Genomic DNA, 24,230 nt, shown 5'->3' with positions numbered 1-24,230 from the left:
GCCTCACCCCTGGGCTGGGGGACAGAGGGACACTCCTCCACCCTGAGGGGTTTGAGCTTCCACGATTCCAATTCCTCTCCAATTCCAGGGTCTCCTCCCTTCTTCCTCCTCAGTACTCGAATCGGCTTCGAGATCCCAGAGTAAGGTGGGAACAGCAATAACCAAAAACTGGGAATACAACCCAAAATGTGAGTCCCAGGGAACTGGGAATGCTCTGGGGCCAAACTGGGGCTGCAGAGCTCCAGGTTTCCCTCTCCCCCCTCTTCCGCCCCGCCAAGAAGCTGGAAATGGGGTGGGATTTTTCCAGCAAAGCCCCCTGGATCACCCCGCAGGCAGGGAGCTGGAAATGGGGTGGGATTTTTCCAGCGAAGCCTCTCTCGCCTCTCCCAGCGGATGCCGTGGGTGGCCCTGGCAGTGTCCCCGCCGTGTCCCCTGCCGGGGTGGCCCTGAGTGCCACACCGCCCCTGCCCTGCCCAGGGCGCCGGGGAGCAGCGCGGGGTGGGGGTGCCAAAGTCCGCCTTTTCCCACCCCTTGGTGCCTTTCCTTATTGCAGGGAGGAGAGGGAGGAGGGGAGGTAAGGGGGGGACGCTCTGGAGTCTCCCATTCCGGTTCTTCTGGGGCGCTGGGGACTCCAGAGCCTTCGGGCGCTGCAGGGACTCCAAGAATTCCGGGGGCTTTGGGGACTCAAGGACTCCGAGGGCTCCAAGGTGTCCAGGGGTTCCCGAGGTTCCAGGGGCTCCAGGAGCTTGGGGGCCTCCAGGGCTCTGGGGGCTCCAGGGGCTCTGGGAGCTCCAAGGGTTCCAGGGGCTCCAGGGCCTTTGGGGGCTCCAGGGGTTCCAGGGGTTCCAGGGGTTCCAGGGGTCACAGGTGCTCCAGGTGCTCCAGGGTTCTGCGTGTTCCGGGGTTCCCGGGGGTTCCAGAGACTCCAGGGGCTCCAAGAACTCTGGAGGTTCTGGGGGCTCCCGAGGTTCTGGGGATTCTGGGGGCTCCCGGAGTTCCTGACGATTTTTTCCCCCATAAATGCTAACCAAACCCTAAATCCAGGTATTTATTGCCTGGCATTTCCCCGGCCCTTGGCACCGGGAGAGGATTCCTGCCAGCACTCCGAAAAACCGTGCCAGGATTTGGAGGATGAGAGACCGAACTCTTTGTTGGCAGCGAGTGCCGCACTCCATCAATCGCCGCGCGGGGACAATGTCGCGATTGTCGCTTCACCAGCGGGACCGGCCGCTTCTAATTCTGCTTCTCAAGGGCACAATCCCATCCTTTTAATATTTTCCCTTTTTTTTTTTTTCCTTTTTTCCGCGCCCCCCTTTTTTCCCCCCTTTTTTCTCCCTTTTCCCCCCCCTCCTTTCCCCCCCCTTTTCCCCTTCTCCTCGCCCCCCTCCCCTTTTCCAAAGGGCCTTCCCACAGGGAACCCGCTGCTCCCGCCGGGTTTTCCTGCCCTCGTTCCCACCCCAAAGAGGAAGGATTCGAGTTCCTGTCCCAGTGACGGGGGGGTGGTTCTCGGACCTTTTTTGGGTCAAAATCCCACAGGTTTCACGCCTGGACCAGGAGCTGGGGTGGGGATGGCAGAAGGAATTATTGTTCAACTCAAGAAAAATCTGATTTATGGCTGGAAAAATCGCGTCTGAATAATTCATGCAGCTGCAGGTGGATTAAAATGCGCCTGGTCCCGCCCAAGAAATAAATAAATCCAGGGAGTCAGAGGCGGTGGAGGCACAGGAATTCCATTTCCATGGAGGATAAAGGGTTTAATATTCCCTGTTTTAAATCCTCCTGTTAAACCAGGACCTGGCTGGGCAGCGAGGACCTCGCAGGGCTGAATTTTCCCTAAAAATCCCTGGAATTTCCTCGCGTTTTCCCTCTTCTGCTGCCACGCGTCTCAGGGGGGGGATTGCGGTTTCAAAATCACCGCGGCCAGATCTCCGAATATTTGTATTTTCTGTATTTTTGGAGCCGGTGCTGGCTCGGTTCTCAGCGTTGCAGAGCCTCGAATTCCTCTCCCTGCATTCGCCGCTTTTATCCTTGTGCTTCCCGCGCTGGGAAAACCGCGGAGAAATAATAATTATAACTGAAATTGTAATTCAAACCCAACATCCCTCTGCAAGCTTTAAACCAAGAGGTTTAAATAAAGTGGTTTTTATGAATATATTCTATTCCGTCTATGAATAGAATATCAATGTAATAATTAGGTTGCTATTAATACAGTAATAACTCTATTAATTAATATAATATTAACGCATTGGGTTTATTATAATCGCAAGAATTAACAAAATGTCATACCTTTGATGTTTTTATTTCTGGTCATGAATATATCCCAAAAAGTTTTGGAAAGGCGTCAAAAATTGTGAATAGAATCTTAAATCTACATTTTCTGTCTTGCAGGAAAAGTTTATTCTTACCCTTGTTTTCAGTTCAGTCTGTGCCAATCCCCCAAAGACTCTCAAAACCCCACAAAAAAAAAAAATAAATCTATATCTATATCTATATCTATATCTATATCTATATCTATATATCCCCAAACCAACAACAAACCCACCTCAAACCCCACTGAGAAAACACTGACAGAAAAAGAGAGAGATAATTATAAAATTATCAAAATTTTAAGCAAATTTTCCCCTTTTCCACTCAAGCCCTGCATTGCTCGAATTCCCAAAAATCCTAAGGTTTTTCCTCCCTCCCTCTCTGGGATAATCCAATTTTTTTTTTTCCACCCCGCGATAATGGGCGAGCTTTTTCTTACCTCCCTCATGTTAGTTACCCCATGAAATAAAATTCAATCAACCCAAAGTGCCCCAAAAATGCCCCAAAATTGCCAGTTTCTCCAGGGATTTCAGGATTTTCGGGAACAAAGCCGGCGCCACCCCCACACCTGAATTCTGGATTATTTCACTTTCATTTTTCAATTTCCCCCCCCCCCTTCTTCCAGACAAATGTATGCCGTGGGGATCCGGGGAGGGGGGGAACGGGATCCGCCTGGAAAAACTCAAATTTTTCCTTCTGGAATCATTCCTGGGATGGAATTCCAGCTTCCAGACACCTTTCCCCATATGAATTTTACCTTTTCCCATCCCAATTTCCAGGTCCTCCAGAGAGGAAAATCTAATTTTTTTTAATCCTCCCCTTTAAGTATCAAAAAAAATCGGGATGTGAAAAAGACCAAAAGTACAGCGTGGTAATAAATTAAAAATTAAATCACTGGTGTAAAGAAAGTTGGGAATAAATTAAATAAGCTCTTTTTAGAAAATATTTTTGTTTATCTCTGCATACAAGTTATTTTTCCTTATTCCCGCCGGCAGGAATTTCTCCCGCCCTCAGAGATTTCCCTGTGGTTTTGTACCAGGTGATTTTTTGTGCAGGTTGGGGCTCACAGACCCCGATTTCCACTCCGAAAAAATTTCCATTTTCAGAGAATTCCGGTTTTTCTTGGTTGTTAAAAGTGCAGATATTGAATGTCACAGCTCCCAGATTTTTCTGGGATTTTTTTTTCTGGGCACACCTGGGCTGTTACCCACCTCTCCTGGGAATTTCTCTGCTCTCAATTCCCATTTTCCTCGTTTTTCAGCCCAGTTCTCGCCACTGATTGATTTCAGCTCCAATTCCCAAAACGTCGTGATACAAAAAAGTCACATGGGAAAAAAACCTCCTTCCAATCCCATTTTCAGCCATTCCCGGTGGGAAAAATCCTCCCGAGATTCCCCAGAGCGATTTCCTTGGAGCCAAAACTGATCCTGGCACACCCAGAGCGCACCTGGCCGCTCATTCCCAAAATAATGCCAGAATATTCCCAAATATTCCCTAAATGTTCCCCAAATATTCCCCAGATATTCCCTAGATACTCCCAAAACATTCCCCAAATAATCCCAATACATTCCACAAGTATTCCCGGTCTTCCGGCTCCTCACCACATCAGAGATTCCCAGATCCCGGTGCTGTTCCCAGGCATTCCCGACGACCTCCGGCTCCTCCCGGGGCCTTTGAGGAACACCAGGGCCAGGAAATCCTCGTGGAAGTGGAGTTCCCACCCTGGGATTTCCTGGGATTTATCGGGATTTCCCTGGATCGCCTTTTCCTGCTCCTGGAGCTGTGCTGGGGAATGCGGGGAGTGACCCTGAGTGGTTGGCTTCATGGTTTTCCACGAATTCCCTCATTTTTCTTTCATTTTCCCTTCAATTTCATTAATTTTTCCTTAATTTTCTTATTTCTCATTATTTTCCTTTATCCTTCTTAATTCACCTTAATTTTCTTTATTTCATCACTCTTCCTTAATTTTCTTTAATTTTTGATTGTTACTATTTTCCCATTAATTTTCCCTAGTTTTCCTAAATTTTCCTTAATTTTCCCTCTTTTTCCTTAATTTTCCCATGGAATTAAAAAAAAAATAAATAAATGAATAAATAGAGGACTGAGCGAATAAATGGATGAATAAATGAATAAATAGATGTATAAATGAATCGATGCCAAAGGTCAGCGCCTCCATGTGAGCATCAATTAACAGAATTTTAATGAAGTTCTGCCGGAGGTGCAGCACGAGTTGAGGCTCCCCTGCCTGGGATTGAGGCCTGAAAAGAGGAGAAGAAGAAGAAGAAGAAGAAGAAGATTAAAAAAAAAAAAAAAAAAAAAAAAAAAAAAAAAAAAAAAAAAAAAAAAAAAGAGAGATTTTAGGGCTGAGAAGGAACCTCCACATAAAAATCCCTTTTCCCCTGTTTTTCTCATCACTCCTCTTTCCCAGCTCTCATTTCCAAGGAAATAAAAATTAAAAGTAAACCCACTGAAAATAATAATTTTTAAAAAGGGAAGAGATTCCTGCTGGGAGCTGGATTCTGGGAATTTCAGGATAAATCCGAGGTTTTGTGGGCTACGACTGGGATGGGAAATCAGCTCCGAGGTGGATCCTGGGATGGGAAAATCAGCTTTTGGATGGATCCTGGGCTGAATCCCAAGGGAAAATCAGCTCTTGGATGGAAATCCAATGGAAAATCATCTCTGGGATGGATCCTGGGATGGAACCTGGGATGGAAATCCAATGGAACATCAGCTCTGAGGCGACTCCTGCCAAAACCTGGAATGATTTACCAAGAAATAGAAGGAATTGCCAGAATTCAGAAGGAATTGCCAGTAGCTGAAAGGAATTGCTAAAAATTGGAAAGAATTGCCAAGAAATGGAAAGAATTGGGGAAAAAAAAAAAAAAAAAAAAGGAAGGAATGGCCAAGAAATAGAAGGAATTGTCCGCAAAATGGAAAGACTTGCCAGAAACTGGGAGGAGTTGCCTGATCCCCAATGATTCCCAGGTTAACACTGAGATTTCAAGCTGGAATTGAACCAAGCCAGGCCTGGTCTGGAGTTTAGGATGTTTCAGGTGGAGATGCTCATGGATTGCCAATTCTCAGGGAATAATTTAATTAAAGATATTTTAAATATTCATTTTTCATCCCTTTCCCTTAATCTTCCTTTTCTCTCATGCTGCAAACCCCAACCCAGAGATAAATCCCATTACTTTGGTGCGATTTCCAGCACCCTCTGTGCTCCCGAGCGGCCTCAAACAACCCCGAACCCAGATTTTTGGGACAAGACTGAAACCCCGGGATGGAATAAATCCCAATTTTCCTCCTCCAGGGGCTGAACAATTCAGAAAATATCCCAAAAATCCTCATTTCGGGCAGGAGATTTGTCCTGTGCTGCCTGGGATGGAAGGCAGAACCACCTTGTCAAGGCTTTTCCTGACAAAAATAAATTCCCTGGAGTTCATCCATCATCCCCGAGGCGCTTCGGAATTAATCAAAACCTGCGGGAGCAAATCCTTCACCCCTGAGCGGCTTTAAAATGAAAAATCAGCAATTTTGGGGGATCTTTTCCTCCTCTGGATAATAAATGGGGGATGCTGAGTCAGAGTAGGGGGGGAAATGGGAATTATTCACATTATTGTCCTGAGCACAGAGACCTGGAATTGCACAGATTCCAAGGCTTGGAATTCAGAAAGGGAGCAAGGTTTTAGAGGAGTTTGAGAGGAAATTGAGGTTTTAGAGGTCTGGAATTAGGAAGGAATGAAGGTTTTGGAGGCCTGGAATTAGGAAAGAATTTTTGTGGTTTCAGGGACTGGAATTAGGAAGCAAATAAAGATTTTAGAGGCCTGGAATTCGAGAAGAAATCAAAATTTTGGAGGCCTGGAATGAAAAGAAATAGAGGTTTTGGAGGCCTGGAATTAGAATTCCGAAGGGTTTTTCATCCTGTTTTGATGCTGGGATCTCCTGGGTGTGGATTTCCATACCTTCCTGAGGGATCCCTCACCCACCTTCCCCAAACTCCACAAAAAATTAGAATTCCTCCCTTCCCCCCCAATTTAATGGTGTTTTGGGCAATCCACGGATTTTTCCAGGAGCCAGAGAGGGGATCCAGGTCAGGGATGCCCCAAACTGGGTCTCTGAGGTGACAGAAATTCCAGAGTTTTGGCTTCAACAAGCCACAGACCCTTTTCTGAACCACTTTTATTCCATTCAGACTGGGGGGAAATCTCCATTTTATCATTGCTGTCCTCCGTAAAGTGATCTTTAAAAAAAAATTGCAAAAAGGAAAATAAATGAATGATGATTTTGGGATTACAGCTTGGACAGAGCCTATTCCAGCCTCGGGAGAGGGGCAGGAATTGGGATTTTGCCGCATCCCAACCCTCCCATCCCTAAAAATCCCAGGCAGGGTGAGAGATGAGTCTGGAATGATCTGGGATCGGCACACCCGAATTCCCGGAGATTCCCTGGAGTCTGTCTCCCTCTGCCGGCCGAAAGCCAGAACATTCCCAGGAAAAGGGGAGAGAGAGACTGCGAGCGAGCAGCAGGCTGGAAGATGAAAATAAAAAATTAAAAATAAAATAACAATAACAATAATAACAATAATAACAATAATAACAATAATAGCAATATAATATATATAAGAATAATAAGAATAACAATAATAATAATAATAAGAATGATAAGAATAAAAGAATACAAGAATAAAAGAATAATGATAATAGCAACAAATTTTTATTATTAATAAGAATAAGAATAAGAATAAGAATAAGAATAAGAATAAGAATAAGAATAAGAATAAGAATAAGAATTCACCCTTTCCTTGGAACATCCCCTAAAACCCCACCCTGAGCTCAGCCCAGAGCACACCAACCCCCCAAAAAATCCCCACAAGAAACCCAATTAAAGGTTTCCCTTTCCCTTTCTCCCTCAAACGATTCCAAATCCAAACGAGCAGGGCTTCATTAACGAGTTAATTAAATTATTCAAACAAACTTCATTAGGGGCCGACTTCAAACCCCAGTCAAACTCTTTGGGGAGAAAATCGCTTGAGAAAGGACGATGGAAAATTGTCTTTTGTCTCAGTGGCTGACGAGGGATAAAAATTTCCCTGCTGGATCCATCCATCCCAAGAGCTCTGAATTCCTGTCAAGGTGAAAATCCCGGAATTACCTGGGAAAGGATCATTTGTCCCCCCTCTGGCAGTGATGGATTTGTAGGGAATGACCGGGAAATTCCATTTATGGCTCACCAAGGGCAAGGCTGAAGGGGCTGTCGGAGCCTCGGTGACAGAGCTGTAAAATTTGGGGGGAAATGGGATTGTCCTTGGAATTCTGAGGTGGCAGAGCAGCTCCTGGCTGAGTTTGATGTCCCTCTCAGACTTGGAGATGGAAAGAGTTTGGTTTAGGGAGAAAAAGTACAATTTAGGGATAAGAAGCCGAATTTATGGATAGAACCTCAAGTTGTGGACAAAAAGCCGGACCGGGCCAACCAAGGTCGCCCCCCCTCATTAGCATACAGCATTTTGATTGGCTCACGGAGCCACGGAGCGGCCTCTGATTTGGTAAAAACAAAGAGGGGAGGTGTTTCTATGGCAACCAAGGACGCGCTGGACCGACTGGGCATAGCCTTATGACCACTGTACAGCCAATCACAGCGCGAAAATTTGAATATTCATAAGGTCGGGGGTCACCGACCAGGGGTCATGGGGGTTCCCAGTTGGAATTTAGGGGGATCCAAGCAGGATTTGCGGGTATTTATGGGAGGATTTGGGGGTTTTCCCAGTGGGGTTTTTGTTTTTCTTGGCAGGATTTTGGGAGGGTTAAATTAAATTAGATTTAAAAAGTAGTATAATATAAAATAAAGTGCAACATCTCTGTTTCCTGTAAGGATCAGTCCAGTCCCTCTTCCCAACCCCCTCCCCCCAGGTTCAGGATCAGCCTTTTCCCAACAAAACCCCTTTTTAGGGAAGGATTGTCGGCCCTTGATGGCTCCATTGGGGCCAAAACAGCTTCAATCCGGCCAGAATTCCCAAGAATTGAACTTCCATCTGTTCCCACAGCTGTGCGGCAGAACCGCATGGCAGCTGCTCCCCAAATAAATATAAATGTTATAGATATTATAAATATTATTTAAAAAACGGACTAAAATCAGTGAACGGTTGAGAAAATGAGGATTTTTATTAAACAGACCAGAATTTAGAGCAGAAAAAAATTGGGAATGTCCAGGCTAAAGGAGGGTCGGGCCTTTCCCATTCTCCCTGCCCATGACAGGCAGCGTTTGGAATTCACAGTTGCAGAATTCCCATGGGAATTGGAGGTCATAAAACCCCGGCAATATTCCAGAGCCCCGTGGCTGGAATTCTCGGGAGCAGCTGCTCCGTCCTGCTGGAGAATTCCCGATGGATCTGCGGTACAAGGAGGAGTCCCGCCTGCTTTTCCAGACTGGGAAAAGCTCGGGAAGGGTTAAAAACTCCATGGAGCCTGGAGGGAATCCATCCATCCATCCATCCATCCATCCATCCATCCATCCATCCATCCATCCCCTCTGGATCCATCCTGGAGCAACTTGGGGGTCGGGATAGCCCTGGGGACACATCCCAGGATCATTCCCGGCTGGAGTTGTCACTCTCCATCCCGAATGGCTCCTGGTGCTCCCGCACCGCAGCTGCTCCCGCATTCCCAGTTTTTACCAGTCCCACATTCCCATTCCCATTCTCATTCTCAGCTTTTCACAGTCCCCCATTCCCATTCCCATATGTTTTCCCGGCCCATGCGTGAAGTTGGGGGATTGTAATGGAAATCAGGGAAAGAGCATGGGAAGGTCTGCGTGGATTTATGACGCTCCCAAGGACCCCAAAAAACCCCGGGCGATCCTGTTATTTATGGGATATCCAGGGCTTCCGTTCTGTCCCGTAATGCTGGGAATTAATGAGCGGGATGGAGCCCCCTTGGAGCCCCTCAGACCCCCAATTTACCCTCTCACACCTCCTTTATTCTTTCAGAACTCCCATTAATCCTCTCAGATCCCGCATTTATCCCCTCACATTCCCCCATCATTCCCTCAGATCCCCTCTATCCCCCCCAAACTCCGTTTATCTCGCTTAACTCCTTTATCCCCCTGTCCCTCACTGGGGGGGAGTGATGGACAGACAGATGGACAGGGATGGACAGAGGGATGGACAGAGGGAGGGATGGACGATGGATGGATGGACAGACGGATGGATGGAGGGAGGGAGGGACAGGACACAGGGCCAGGTGGTGCGGGGGTGGCCGCGGGGACAGCTGGGGACAGCGGGAGGGGGCGCGGAGCCGCCCCGCAGCTGGCGGGGGTGGCCCCGCGGCGGCTCCCAGCAATCACGGAGCGAGCGGCGCTGTCAGGGACGCGACAGCAGCGGGGGACGCAGGGACAGAGCTGGGACAGATGGAGGGACCTTAATTGGTCATTAAATCCCCCCCTGGCTGGTGAGAGGGAGCAGCAGCCGGCCCGGGGGGGTGCGGCGGCGGTGACAACGCCAGGGTCCCCATTCCTATTCCTGTCCCATCCCTTTGACCGGAGAAAAGCCAGCCCGGAGCCTGCCCCAGGCTGGCGACAATCACCGCACGGCAGGGACAGGGACCCATGAGGGACCCCGGCTTTTTTGCGGGCTGGGATTGCGCGTCCCTTCTGGCCTTGTCCCCTCCGTGTCCACCCATCCCTCGTCCACCCTCGTGTGCTTCCGGTCCGTGTCCCCTCCTTCCATGTCCCCTCCATCCCTCCGTCTCCGATCCCAATTTCCCCACATCCCCAATCCCAATTCCCCTCCATTCTCAATCCCAATGGGATCACATGGGGTCAGGAGCCCCCCACAGCTGAGTTCCATGGGGCAGGAACCCCCACAGCCGGATCCCACGGGATCAGGACACCCCCAAATCCCTGGGAACGGGGCTCTCCGTGCCCCACACCGCGCCCCCCCCCCAGCCCCATTAGGGACCCCCGGGCCCTACTGGGGACCCCCAGCCCGATGCGGGGGCAGTCCCGCAGCGGCGCCGGACCAATGAGCGGCTGTGACGGTAAAGGAGGCGGAACCAACAATTAGCTGATGATGGGTGTGGCTGTTGAATGACGTCACGGCGCGTAAACCTCTGCGGATGTCCCGCCCCGCCCGTCCCAGTTTGTCCCAGTCTGGGGGGCTTTGGGGGGTGATTGAAGGGGTCTCAGCGCAGCCACCATGAGCGGTGTCACCTGGTGTCACCGCACCCAGGGACAGCCGTGAATCAGCCGCTCCGCTGTGACGTTCGAACCCCACCACCCCCTCCCGGGGCCACGCAAAGGACGGGGGCCGCGGGTCCGGTGGGCCCGACCCCACGCAGAGCCGCGGGTTCTGGGGCTGTCCCCAGCCCTGTCGCCATGGCAGACAGACCCGCGTGTGCATCACAGGGGGCTAAGGGTGGCTCCCAGCCTGGCTCCGGCTCTCGTCCCCCACTCTACTGTCCCTGTCGTTGTCTCCTGTCCATCTCCCTGTCCCCATCCCCATCCCTGTCACCGTCCCTGCCCCCTCCCCTCTGACACCCGGCTCCTCTGCCCCGCCTCAACCCCAGATGGATTTCGGATGCAATTTGCACTTTATTCACCAACACCCCCAAACCCAGCCGCACTCATGGGGTCTGCAGCAGGCAGGGAGGGGCAGGGCCCCCTCGGGGACACCCCTGTCCCTCTGGGGGGTCACACGTTGATCCCCATCAGGTTCACCGGGCGCCCCCCATAGCGCTTGGAGATGTCGGCCTCAATCTGCAACGGCACCAGGAGGGGCTCAGGGCAAGACGGGGGAGGATCTGGTGGGGGCTTTTTGGGGTGTCCCCCCCATCCCTCACCAGCTTCTGCAGCTCCTTGATTTTCTCCTGCAGCTGCTGGAGTTTGGGCTCCAGGGCCACCTGCTCGGCCAGCGCCTGGTGGCGTTTCTGGGCCAGCGCGTCCTTTTTAGCCAACAGCAGCTCGGCCTGGAGCAGCTTCTGCCGCAGCAGCGCCGTCACCCGCTCCACGTACCTGGGGGACAGCTGGGTCACCTCGGGGGCAGCGAGGTCACCTCGGCCACTGCGGGGTCACCTCAGCCACCCCTGGGTCACCTCGGTCACTCTGCATGGCCTGGGACAGTGGGGTCACCTTGTCACCCCTGGGTCACTGCGGCCACCCAGCACGGCCAGGGGACAGCCCCGCGCAGGGACACCTCCAGCTCCTGCTCCAGCCCCTGCAGCTTTTTGGGGCAGTTTGGGGAGGTCTGGGGCAATTTGGGGCTGGTTTGGGTCTGTTTTGGGCCAGTTTGTGGTCTGTTTTAGGGCTTATTTTAGGGGCTGTTTTAGGGCTTTATTGGGGTCTGTTTTAGGGCTATTTTAGGGGCTGGTTTAGGGCTATATAGGGGCTGTCTTGGGGCCTGTTTGGGTCTATTTTAGGCCTATTTTATGGATCATTTTCGGGGCAGTTTTGGAGCTGTTTTGGGTCTATTTTATGGCTATTTTAGGGACCATTTTCAGGGCAGTTTTGGGGCTGTTTGGAGCACTTCCATTCACCTGGGTGAGGCCAGGATCATGCAGAGGTGCTGCACGCTGCGGGAGCAGAGCTGGCCCAGCAGCTCCCGCGTGGTGGCCAGCTGTGCCCGCACTCGGTGGCTGCTCTGGCCCTGCAGCACGGGCGGGGCCAGCTGCAGCTGGCTCATGGCCACCACGTCGGCTTCGTCCTCCAGCTCCAGCAGGCGCTGTGCCAGGAACAGCTCCAGCTGCAGGGACAAGGCACGGGTCACCAACACCAGGGCCACCCCTGCTCGGGGGCGGGTGCCACCAATTGTCCCCTGAATGTCCCCTGACCTCCATCAGCTCGTCGATGAACTGGTTCCGTGTCTCAGCGTTCTCCAGCAGGGTCAGCGCGTCCGAGCCGCGCGCAATGCCTTTGGGGGCTGCGGGTGGGGTGGGACCCCAAAGGTGGCTCAGTGTCGCCCCAGGGAACCCAAAAACTCCTGCCCAGCACCCAAACCTCTCTGGGGTGTTCAGGGGCACTGGGGGATGAGGGGACAGGGAAAGGACCCCAAAGCCAGCTCAGCATCACCCCAGGGCCCCCAAAAACCCCTGCCCAGCACACAGATCCTACCCTCTGTCCCATCCCAAACCCCTTTGGGGTGTCCAGGGGCACTGGAGGATGAGGGAACAGGGTTGGGACCCCAAATCCCTTCTGAGCATCGCCCTAAATAATGGGGGCACCCTGAATCTGCCCAGCACCCAAATCCCACCCTGCCCCATCCCAAACCCCTTTGGGGTGTCCAGGGGCACTGGGAATTTGGGGGGCTGGGCTTTGCCTGTCCCTCCTGGGACCCCCCAGCCCTGCTTACCCTCAGTTCCAGCCTCCAGCACCGTGACTGTCCCCTCCTGTCCCCCTCCATCGCCCCAATCGATGCCACCATCCCCCTAAAGAACAAAGGGTGACATCAGGGGGGATTTGGGAACACAGGGACACGCCTGGCCCTGGGGGTGTCACAAACCTGGGCACTGGGCTCTACAGTGATTGTTCCCTCCTGTCCCTTCTCTCCATCGCCCCAATCGATGCCATCGTCCCCCTGAGGAACAAAGGATGACCAAAGTTTATATCAGGGGGTATTTGGGGACACAGGGACATCGCCCCAATCGATGCCACCATCCCCCTGAGGAACAAAAGGTGAAAAAGGGTCACACGGAGGGGTTTGGGGACACAGGCATATCACCCACCTGGGGACTGGGCTCCACCGTGATCCCCCAGTCGATGTCCCCACCCTGGGACGGCTCTGTGGGGAAATCCCCCCAGTCGATCTGCAGGAAAAGAGCCCTGAGCCATGGCCCGACCCCAAAACCCTTGGCAGAGCCAAGTCCTCATTCCTCATGTCCCTAAATGTTCCCTCCCGGCCCCTCCCCGGACCCACCATGTCCTGCTGGAGTGGCTCCGGTGCCTCCTGCAGCTCCGGGCGCTCCAGGCGCAGCGGCTCCTGCCCCGTGCGCCACCGGAACACCGAGCAGTTCCCGTGCGTCGCCACGAACCGCAGCAGCGGCAGCACCTCAGCCCCGGGGCTGGGGACACGGGGACATCAGGATACAGGGACACGGGGACATGGGGATATGGGGACATCGGGACATGAGGACATGGGGACATCAGGGATATGGGGACATTGAGGACATGGGGGGATATCGGGTATATTGGGGACATCAGGACATGGGGACATTGGGGATGGGGGCATGGAAACATCATGGACACCTCAGCATCTCCAAGTAACAGGGTTTTAGAGGGACCCAGGGGCTGGTTTGAGGTTGTTTTGGGGAGCTGGGGCTGTTTTAGGGCAGCTGAGGGCTATTTTGGGGGATGTTTTGGAGGAGTGGATGCTGTTTTTCGGGGGCGTTAGGGATGTTTTGGGGTGCTAGGGTTGTTTTGGGGCTGTTTTGGGGTCTGTTTGGGGGCTGATTTTGGGAACGGTCTGCTTGAGGGATTGTCAGGGGTGATTTGGGGCTGATTTTTGGGGACAGGGGCTGTTCTGGGGCTCTTGGGGCTGTTCTGGGGCTGTTTTGAGGCTGTTTTGGGGTGCCGGGGCTGTTGGGGCCTGTCCCCACCTGTCACACACAAAGGCCACGCAGGCCTGGTACAGCTCAATGGCATCCCCGAGGGCACTGGCGCCGTCCCCAACACGGGACAGCAGCGACGGCAGCGCCTGCACTTGCGCCAGCAGCTCCCGGCGCACGTCCTCACCCTGGGGACACGAGAGGACACTTGGGAACACCGAGGGGACATTAGGGAACACTCTGGAGACATGGGGGGGGTGACACAGCCAGACACAGCCAGCAGCTCCTGGTACACATCCTCGCCTTGGGGACACAAGGGGACACAAGGGGACACCTGGGGACACAGGCCCCAGCGTGACCCCTCAGGGGGGCTGTTTTAGGGACTGTCAGGGGTCATTTCAGGACCATTTCAGGTTATTTTGTGGCCCATTTTGGTTATTTCTGGCCTGTTTCAGGTTATCCCAGCCCCTTTTCTCCGGCCCCATTTGGGGTTATCCCATCCCCATTTGGGGTTATCCCCATTTCAGGGTATCCCATCCCCGTTTGGGGTTACCCCAGCCCTGTTTCCCCCGCCCCACCCCGTGGCACTCACGGCGATCCCGTACTGGCGGCAGGATCCCAGGAAGCGCTCGCGGAGCTCGGCAGCCCCAAGCTGGCACTCATCCTGGCGCCGCTCCAGCTCCTGCTGCGCCTGCTGGCACCGGCACAGCTGCCGCCGCAGCGCCGGCACCTCATAGCTGACCCCGCGCCACAGCAGGCTGGAGAGCTCGGCTGGGGGGACAGAGGGGTCACCCTGAGGGGCCCAGGGGGGTCCCACATGGCCGAGGGGGCTCATCCTGCCGGGGTTTGGGGTTCCCAGAAATCCCGGCCTTTCCCATCCCAGTTTGGGGAGTGAATTCCACCCGCCCATGGGGTTCTTTGGGACACCTTGGGGAATTCCTGTTCTCATCCCCGTTCCCGTTCCTGGTCTCATTCTATTCCTGTTCCTGTTCCCATTCCCATCCCATCCCCGTCCCCATTCCCGTTCCCGTTCCTCACCCAGGTAGGCGTTCTCCTTCTCATACAGGGACACAATCTCCTGCCAGTCCTGGGGACGGACACTAGGGTCAGCAGGAGGAAGAAGAGGAGGATGAGGAGGAAGAGGGGGATGGAGGAAGAAGAGAAAGATGAGGAGGATGAGGAGGATGCGGAGGAACGGGAGGAAGAAGATGAGGAGGATGAGGAGGGGGAAGAAGAGGAGGAAGAACAGGAGAAGGAAAAGTAGGAAGATGAGGAAGATGACAAGGAGGAAGAAGAGGAGAATAAAGAGGAGGATGAAGTGGAAGAGGAGGAAGAGGAGGAAGAGGAGGAAGAGGAGGAAGAGGAAAAGGAGTAAAAGGAGGAAGAGGATGAAGAGGATGAGGAGAGTTCTCCCACCTTCATCCTCTGGGATGAGTAGCGCCCAAAGAGATTCTTGGTGTTAGCCTCGGTGCCCCGGAGAATCTCCACAATGCGCAGGCAGTGGAAGTAGTGCAGGTCTGGGGGGGCAGCAGTGAGCTCAGAGGGGGGCTTGGAAGGGTCCCTGAGAGGTTCTAGGGCATCTCCAGGAGGTTTTAGGGGGTTACTGGGAGGTTTTAGAGGATCCCCAGGAAGTTTCCCAAACCCCAGATGTCAAACTCCAGACCCCAGCTCTCTGAGGGGGGATCCATCCCCAAGTCCCAAACCCCATACCCCAACTCCCAAACCCCACACCCCAAACCCCAGTTCTCTGAGGGGGGGGGATCCATCCCCAAATCCCAAACCCCATACCCTAACTCCCAAACCCCACACCCCAAACCCCGGCTCTCCAAGGGGGATTCATCCCCCACTCCCAAACCCCACACCCCAAACCCCAAACTCCCACTCTCCAAGCGGGATCCATACCCAAACATCAAACCCCCAATCCCACACCCACAGGATCCCCAAAGCAGCTCTCTGATCCCAAACCCCACACCTCGATCCCAATCCCACACCCACAGGATCCCCGGAGCAGCTCGGTGATCTCGGGGTGCTCGGGCATGTCCCCCAGCGCCGCCTGGATCCGCTCCCGCACCCGCTGCACCTGCGCCTGCCAGCGCCGCCCGCAGTGCCGCCGGTCCTGCAGCCAGTCTGCCACGGGGGACAGCGCGGGGGACATGATTTGGAGGGAAAGGGGGGACTGGGCTGAGGATAATCGGGATAAAATCCCTATTCCTTCAGCGGGAAAGGGGGGCCGGGAGAGGCCGGACCCGGGATCCGTTCCCGTACCCAGGAGTTTGCTGGTCTGGATGTCGATGGGCACATGCTGGTAGTCCTGGGGAGCGACCTGTGGGGACAGCGGGGCTGCCAGAACCGGGAACGGGACCGGCGGCGGCACCGGGAGCGGAGCAGCGCTCGGGACCCTCCGCTCCCGGCTGTTCCCGCTCCCCTGGGCCTGGATCCGCTCCCGACCCCTTCCCCGGTCCCGGTCCCGGCCCCGGCCCGTACCTGCATCTCTGCCGTCACGGCCCTTCCATTTCCGCTCTCCCCGCCTCAGCCAATCGCCTGCTACGGCGCCCGCGCTTTAGCCAATCAAAACGCGCTGTGTGCAAAGGTCCCTCCCTCCCACCGATCAGACGGCGGCGGTGCGGAGGAAGCGCCACGTGCCGGTGTTTCGATTGGCTGGAGGGGAAAAGGGCAGTGGCGGCTCGGACCAATCGGAGCGGACGCTGAAAATTCGGGGGTACCGATCCCGGTCCCCGTCCCTGTCGCGGTTCCAAACCTAGTGTCAATCCCGATCGCAATTCCGGCCTTAATCGCTGTCCTGGTCTCAACCTCTACCCCAATCTCGGCCCTAAAATGCCCCAGCACTGAGCCGGGATCCCCGGGATTTCCCCCCCGCAGCCGGGGTCTCCAGGAGGTTCCCAAGCAGACCCAGTCCCTGCGGGGATCCCAGATTCCCTCAGATCCCTTAGGGATCCCCAGCATCCCCCAGAGCGGATCCTTCAGGGTTCCCCAGCTGCCTCCAGAGCAGATCCCAGATCCCTTTGGGAACAACTGGGTGCACAAGCAGAGAGCCAGGACCCCCCTGGGACCTCGGCAGCCGCCTCAAAAGGAACCTCAGTCCCTTGGGGACCCCTGGGAGGGGTCCCGGCGTAGACCCCGGATCCCTCAGGGACTGACCGTCCCCTACAGTGCCAGGATCCCTCTGGACCTGCTGGGATCCCATCCCCGGGTCCACTCGGGGGGAGCAGCTCGAGGTGGTGTCCCCGTGTCCCGGCGGGGCCGGGGACTCCCTCTGAGGGGACACATCCCGGGGGAACACGGTCTCAGTGACCTGGAGGGGACAACGGCAACAGGAACCGGCCCGTCAGCCGCGGCTTTGGACCGATCCCAGCAGGAGCCGCGATTCCTCCTGTCCCGGTGCCCGACCCTCGTGCCACGGAGCCACCGGGCCCCGAGCACTGCCACCGCCGGCCCGCGGCGGTGACAGCCACCCGGGGCCACCCGGGACCTCCCGCCCAGGGCTGGCACCGCTCCCTGTCATGAATATTCAGCCGTGCCTGGCCCGGCCCCGCTGTTTGCTCCGGCAGGAGGGGTTTGGGAGCGGGTTCACCTTGACGGAACACCGGGAGAGCCGCAGGTGAGCGGCACCTGCCAGCGCTGCCCCCCGGGACATCCCCGGGACATCCCAGGACATCCCAGGACACCCGCACATTCCCGGGACACCCTCGGGCACCCCGGGACACTCCCGGGACCCCTCCGGTACATTCCCGGGACGCAGCGGGAGCAGGTACCGGGATGCGGTGTCTGTGCTGGGGATGGAATGTGGGAACTTTGGGGTCACTCTGGGGACACGGCCGGGGATGGTCCCACCTGGCTCTGGCACGGGGAAGAGGCGTTGGGGACACAGGGGCCACCAGCGGGGTGCTGGCCGCAGTCCCAGTGCCCTTGCCCCCATGTCCCGGAGGGAAAAGGGGATTTTTATCCCCTCAAAAGCGATGCCGGAGGCGACATCGGGGAGGGGTCTCTGGTGGCTGAGCGCCACGCGGACAGGGATGAGGACACGGAGCTTGCGCTGGACTCTGGGAATTCCGGGACCGGCACTGGGAATCCCCTCCGTGCCCGCGGCCAGGGAAGCACTGGGCTCGGGAGCCGCCTTCCCTCGGTTCCTGCCCCGGGGCCACGCTCGGCTCCGGAGCCTTCCCGGAACCTTCCCGGGCCCCTACAGCGCTCCCGTCCGGCCCCGGCGGGGACAGACGAGCCCCGAGCCCTAGGTACGGCAGGTGGGGACCCCTCGGCACCGCCCCGCTCCCACCTGCGCCCCAGTTCCTCTTCCTGTTTGCTCACCCTCTCCCTCCCTCCCTCCCTGGCTGCTACACGTGGCTGATAAGGGCAGCTCCCGGCGCTGCCAGCGGCCTTTTCCCGGCTTTGCTCGGGAATTCCCGAGCCCTGGAACATCCATCCCCTCCCGCTACCAGCGTGGGGATCCCGGTGGATCCTGCCACGGGAAGGACGCGCCGCATCCCTCATCCAGCTCCGGGAGGGCAGCCCGGGGGAGGGCCCAGGGAATTCCAGGAGGGAACACGATCCCGAAATCCCGTTCCAGGATGGCGGACGGGCACGGGTGGTGGAAGCTGACGTTCCTGCGGAAGCGCCAGGCAGCGCCCACGGTGCTGTACGAGAGCCCCGAGGGGCAGGCGGCGCCGGGAGGGGACAGCGCGGAGGGGACAGGCCCGGAGGGTCCACCCGGCTTCGCCGCCCGCCTGGAGAAGATCGTGGACAAGAGCACCAAGGGCAAACACGTCAAAGTGTCGCACTCCGGGCGCTTCAAGGAGAAAAAGAAAGTCAGGGCGACGCTGGCCGAGCATCCCCAGCTGTGCGGGGCCGGAGAGCGCGAGGACAAGTGACCCGGGCGGATGTCGCAGCCCCAGCCCCTCCTCCCCGGGACGCCGATCCGCGGGGCTGCAGGAGCAGAGAGGAGGACTCAGGATGGAATTTGTCTGTGGGATAAACTGGGAGCGTACCGGATTGAGGATAAACCTCAATCCCGGGGCAGAGCGGAGCTGGCGCTCCCCGCCCCTCCCGCTCCCCAGCGCTGACCGGTCCGTACTGGGACGAGGACACACCCCCCGTAGCCCGCCCGACTCTGCGCCAATCCCATTCTCAACCCCATCCCCAATCCTCTCCTCCCGTCGCTTTTTGCGGCCGAGCCCTCTCAGCCCCGCGGGGCTGCGGAGCCGCCGATGCTCAGTCACCCCCGAGAGGGGATGCGACACTTCCCTGTTGCCAGGGAACGACCCTGGGGACAAATTCCCCACCGCGGGGACCGAGGAGCGCTCCCAGGAGGCGCCGCATTCCCCAGGGAATGGCTTCCACCCCGGGGATCGGGATGCTGGAAGCCCTCGCCCCTGCTGCTAATTAACTGCGGTTAATAAACCGAGCCTGGGAGCGGAGGCGGCTCCGGGAGAGCTCCGCGGATCCCTGGATCCAGCCTGGAGAGGTGGGAAAGGCTCCGGATTCCTCCGGGACGCGGGTGGGAGTGGGCCCATGGCGGGGAATCCCTGACCCGGTGAAGCAGGAGGGAGCAGAGGAGGATCCGGGACCCGAAACCCGGCATGGAAAGGAGGGAAAGCTCTGGATCCTTCTGTGATCTCTCTAGGAGCCATCCCGAGCAATCCCTGACCCCGAGGAAAAAGGGGACACGCAGTGGGTGAAGCAGAGGCAGCTCCGGGGATTCCTCTGCGGATCCCTGGATCCATCCCGGCAGGTCTGGATTCCTCTGGAACCCTGGTGGGAGCGCGGCCATCCCGAGGAATCACAGACCTCCCCTAGAAAAGGGGATACTTGGGGCTGGCGGGAGGCCGGGGAGCCCTGGCAGCTCTGCAGGGCGCGGCTGTTCCCGATCTCCGCAGCTCCAGGCCGTTCCCAGCTCCGCCAGAAGCCGGAGCGTGCAAAGAGCCCGAGCCTGGCCCCGTTTTCCCAGCACGGCGCCGGTGCCAGCCCCTCCCCGGTCCCCGCCCTCGGCTCTGTTTGCTCCCAGCCCGTTCCTTGTCGCGCTGGGATCCCGAGATCGTGTCCTAGCGGGAACGGGAGGAGAGCGGAGCCCCGCGGTCCTTTTATCCCCTTCCCCCTGGAATTTGGGAGAATCGGCTGTGCCCCTTTCTGCAGTATCACCCTCCCGTCCTACCCAAGGGAGGGTCCAGAGCCACTCAGGGGGCTGTGACAGCGGCACAAAGGGTGCGACAGACCCATTGTCACCGTCCCTCCATCGTCCCTGCCCGCTCACCCCCCAGGACAGGAGCCCCCAAAGGACGATCCTGCTCCGGGACAGCAAACACGGAACTGGGGCGGTTTTTAGGGATTGGTTTCAGCCAGAGCCAGGATTCTCGGCAGCTCCGGCTGCCTCGGGAGAGCCCGGCCCTGCTTGGGTAAATATTAACCCGGTATTAACCCGACATTAACTGGGTATTAACCCAGAGCCTTCAGGTTAATTCAGAAATCGCATTTTATTTTTTCCGAGCAGCTGGAGGAGGGGATGGGGTGAGGGCTTGGGGTCTCACGGCCTTGGGACAGGCCACGACAGGGGCAACACGACTGAAGGTAAAGAACAGCGAGAACGGATTGGGAACTGAGCACATTCCACAATTCCAGGTAAAACAGAGGAGGAGAGGGAGAGAGGTGGCAGCATTGGGACAGGGATGGGGATGGGACGGGACAGGGAGGGGGATGGGACAGGAATGGCATTGGAGACAGGGACCGGACAGGGGTCTGTGGTCACAGCTGGACCCTGCACAATCATTAACATGATTAATTAACCACCAGGAGCACTTGGAGATGGATTTGGGGACAGGGATGAGGGCAGCTCTGAACCCATTCCCAGCACATGACAAGGGACAGGGACAGGTAAAAGGGACAGGGGGGTCACTGGGGTCACAGCTGGACCCTGCACATCATTAACACGATTAATTACAGGGATAGGGACAGGGCTGGGACAGGGACATGAACAGGGACGTCACTAAGGTCACAGCCAGACCCTACACGATCATTAACACAATTCATTAACCACCAAGAGTGGTTGCAGATGGATTTAGGGACCCACCGGGCTGAGGGCAGCTCCCAATCCATTCCCAGCACACCACAAAGGACAGGGTGGGGCGGCCGCGACACCGAGGGACAATGGGGACCCCCCGCGACGGGAGCAGCGCCGGGCTCAGGGGGAGAAGCGCTCGTAGACCCAGTCCCCGTGTCCCCGGTGGGTCATGGCCCCCAGCGGCGCCGCGCGGTCCCGCAGCCGCCGGAACACGATCCGGTCGTGCAGCCGGTTGGTTTGGCCCTGCCAGAACTCCACCACCTCTGGCTCCACCGTGTACGCGCCCCTGCAAGGTTCACCCGAGGGTCTGGGGGGGATCTCGGGGGGATCGGGAGGGGGGGGTCAGGGGGCTCTGGTGGGGTTTATGGGGCTTTTGGGGGGCGTGGGGGGGCCCTTTGGGGGACCCTGGGGTGGCTGAGGGAGGATCTGGGGGGGGCCTGGGTGGCTCAGTGGGGGCTCAGGAGGGGCTCATGGGGGAATCTGGCGGGCTCTGGGAGTTTTGGGGGCGTGAGGGGAGCTCTGGAGGGCTCACGAGGGGTCAGGAATGGCTTGAGGGGGGCTCCGGTGGGGCTGAGGGGGGATCTGGGGGGCTCTGGATGGTTCAGGGTGTGTCAGGAGGGGCTCGGGGGGCTAAAAGGGGGCCGAGGGGGGCTCTGGGGGAGCTCAGAGGGGCTTTGGGGGGCTCAGGGGGAGTTGAGGGGGGCTCAGCCCCCCCCGCTCACCAATAGTCCGGCCTGGGCACTGTCGTGTCCCGGTACCGCTCCTCCAGCTCCGCGCTCTTCTTCCTCAGGAACTGCGGGATGGGGAACAGGAACAGGAGAGTGAGCGGGGATCCCAAAGGGAACAAGAGTGAGAGGGGATCGCAAAGGGAACGGGAACGGGAGGGTGAGGGGGAATTCCAAAGGGAAAGGCGATGATGAGCAGGGATGCCATGGCCGATCCCGGGGCGCGGGCCCCGCTCACCTCCCTGTCGGGGATGACGGAGCTCTGCCGGCTGACCAGGGCCCCGATCTGGCTACCCTTGGGGCGGGACTGGAAGTAGCGCTCGGACTCCTCCTCCGGCAGCCGCTTCACCGAGCCCTCGATCCGCACCTGGACGGGGCAGCCTCAGTTCCCGAGGGGTCCCGAGCACGGCACTGCCCCAATCCCTGACTTTTCCACCCAAAAAACGCAGGGAGCGTGCCCCTGATGGAGACCACCATCCCTTGGGCTCAGGCCAGTGGTGCCAAAGGCACCTCCGAGCATAGAAAAACGTCATTCCCTGACTTTTCCACCCAAAAAATGTAAGGATCACATTCGTTCTGGGTACTATCATCCTCTGGGATGTGGCCAGTGGCTCCAAAGGCACCCCGAGCATGGAATCACCCCATACCCTGAGTTTTCCACCCAAAAACCGCAGCCACCCCCCACACTGTCTCACCCCAGCACCCTCTCGGGTGTGCCCCCAGCCCCAAATTCCCACACTGAGTGGGAGCAGCCCTGACCCCATTCCCAAGATTCCTAGGATTCGGGTACCCCTCCTCACCTGCCGGCAGAGCGGCTCCCAGTAGAAAACCAGGGAAGCGAATGGATTGGAATCCTGGGAGCAAGAGGAGGGAGCTATTGGCACAACCACGCTACTCCTCAGCTCCAGGAATTCAGGATTTATCAGAATTTCCTCCCCAAATTCCATATCCAGCTCCAGGAATGTGCGGATTCCCCCCATTTCCCCCCCTCCCCAGCCTTCAATAGCTCCAGGAATTCAGGACTTATTATAATTTCCCCCCCAAATTCCATCTCCAGCTCCAGGAATTTTGGGATTTTCCCCCATTCCTCCCCCCACCTCCCCAGCCCTCAAGAGCTCCAGGAATTCAGGATTTATCGGGATTTCCTTGCAGATTCCCTCAATAGCCCTCAACAGCTCCCGGGATTTCCCAGGAATTTCCCCATTTCCCCTTTCCACCCCTCACCAGCTCCCGGCCCTTCCTGCTCTCGTAGTTGGTGAAGAAGCGGAACCCGTCCTGCCCGAAGCCCTTGAGCAGCACCATCCGCGCCGAGGGCTTCCCGTCCCTGTGGGGACAGCGGGGACACCACCCGGGAAGCATTGTCACCTTCCTGTGTCACCTCTGTCACCCCCATGCCAACCCCATGTCACTCCCTGCTGTCACCCCTGTCATGCAAGTACCACCCCCATGTCACTTCTGTGTTACCCCCCAGTGCCATCCCCGTGTGTCACCCTCTGTCACCTGGTGCAGGTGGCCAGGCACATGGCGTTGACCTCCCCGACGTCCGGACACTCCAGTGCCTCCTGGAACCAGGCCCGGAACTGCTCCAGGGGGTCAAGGGACACCAGGTGACATTCCTCGAAGGCCTGGGGACACGAAGACACTGTCGGGGGGGTGGGGACACGGGGGATGCTGTCAGGGGGGGTTGGGGACACGGGGACAGTCTGGGGGCTTACCCCTGATCTTGGGGACAGTCTGAGGGATCACCCCAAGTCTTGGGGACAACCCAGGGGGGTCTCCTCCGGTCTTTTAGGGACAGTCTGGGAGGTCACCCAGGCCGTGGGGACAGCTAGGGGGGGGAGGGGTACCCCGGTTCCAGGGTCACTGCCAGCACCGTGGTGGGGACAACCTCATGGAATGGAGGGGTCCCCAAGCCTTAGAGACATGCTGGGGGTCACCCTGGCTTGAGGGGGGGTGTCCCCGAGCCTTGGGGACAACGCTGGCGAGCGGCTGCGTGGGAGGTTCCCCTGGCTGGGAGAGGAAGGGGGGGGTTCCGGGGCCTTAGAGACATCCCGGGGCCTCCCCGCGGTGCCATGACCGCCGGGTGTCCCCGTGTCCCCGCGGTCCCACCTCCGTGTCCTCCCGGTAGCTCTTCCGCAGCTCCGCCAGTTCCATCGCGGCCCAGCCGTGCCCCCACCGCGCCGCGGGCGTGGCTAAACGCGACCACGCCCCATCTTCGTCGACCAATAGAAAGCGGCGGAGCTCGCGCCCCGCGGGGAGAGCTGGCAGCCCATTGGAGGAAGTGGAAGGGGCGTGGCCGAGGTTTTAAACCGGTACCTGGGGGCGGGTCTTAAAGGGGCAGCGACGTCGGGAGGAGGACACGGGGACTTGGGGACACGGGGACACACAGGACAGACAAGCCTGGAGGCAGTGGGCGTAGGGGAGGTGGGGATGGGATAGTTGGGCCTGGGTGGGGGGATTGTGACAAGGGACAGGGATTTGGGGACATTGGGGAGTGGGGACAGCGTCAATAGGATATTTGGGCCAGGTGGTGACAAGGGACAGGGAGATGTGGGGACAGGGATTTGGGGACATTGGGCACAGGGAAGTTGGGAATGG

The 24,230-nt window shown here is 57.1% G+C and overlaps 3 protein-coding genes across 3 annotated transcripts; 1 reads left to right on the top strand and 2 right to left on the bottom strand.

The window, feature by feature from the left end:
* Positions 1-10,873: 10,873 nt before the first annotated feature.
* CDK5RAP3 (CDK5 regulatory subunit associated protein 3) lies at positions 10,874-16,398 on the bottom strand. Its single transcript, XM_040087333.1, has 15 exons — positions 16,323-16,398; positions 16,104-16,161; positions 15,834-15,965; positions 15,255-15,355; positions 14,877-14,925; positions 14,431-14,609; positions 13,890-14,026; positions 13,211-13,355; positions 13,020-13,100; positions 12,797-12,871; positions 12,647-12,722; positions 12,129-12,217; positions 11,835-12,040; positions 11,142-11,313; positions 10,874-11,058 (listed from the first exon to the last, which is right to left on the bottom strand). Exons 1-15 carry the CDS (start codon positions 16,326-16,328, stop codon positions 10,993-10,995), a joined length of 1,572 nt encoding a protein of 523 aa, XP_039943267.1. The 5' UTR covers positions 16,329-16,398; the 3' UTR covers positions 10,874-10,992.
* Positions 16,399-17,418: 1,020 nt separating this feature from the next.
* PRR15L (proline rich 15 like) lies at positions 17,419-19,207 on the top strand. The gene is made up of 2 exons (XM_040087456.1): positions 17,419-17,607; positions 18,424-19,207. The coding sequence occupies exon 2, from the start codon at positions 18,425-18,427 to the stop codon at positions 18,722-18,724; it is 300 nt and encodes a 99-aa protein (XP_039943390.1). The 5' UTR covers positions 17,419-17,607; position 18,424; the 3' UTR covers positions 18,725-19,207.
* A 1,097-nt stretch (positions 19,208-20,304) lies between these two features.
* Positions 20,305-23,844, bottom strand: PNPO (pyridoxamine 5'-phosphate oxidase). The gene is made up of 7 exons (XM_040087334.1): positions 23,742-23,844; positions 23,133-23,257; positions 22,857-22,956; positions 22,433-22,486; positions 21,871-21,999; positions 21,630-21,700; positions 20,305-21,193 (listed from the first exon to the last, which is right to left on the bottom strand). The coding sequence occupies exons 1-7, from the start codon at positions 23,784-23,786 to the stop codon at positions 21,028-21,030; spliced, it is 690 nt and encodes a 229-aa protein (XP_039943268.1). The 5' UTR covers positions 23,787-23,844; the 3' UTR covers positions 20,305-21,027.
* Positions 23,845-24,230: the final 386 nt, after the last annotated feature.

This window comes from Hirundo rustica, chromosome 27, assembly GCF_015227805.2.
Source record: "Hirundo rustica isolate bHirRus1 chromosome 27, bHirRus1.pri.v3, whole genome shotgun sequence".
NCBI lineage: Eukaryota > Metazoa > Chordata > Aves > Passeriformes > Hirundinidae > Hirundo > Hirundo rustica.
This window is presented reverse-complemented; position numbering and strand designations above follow the sequence as displayed.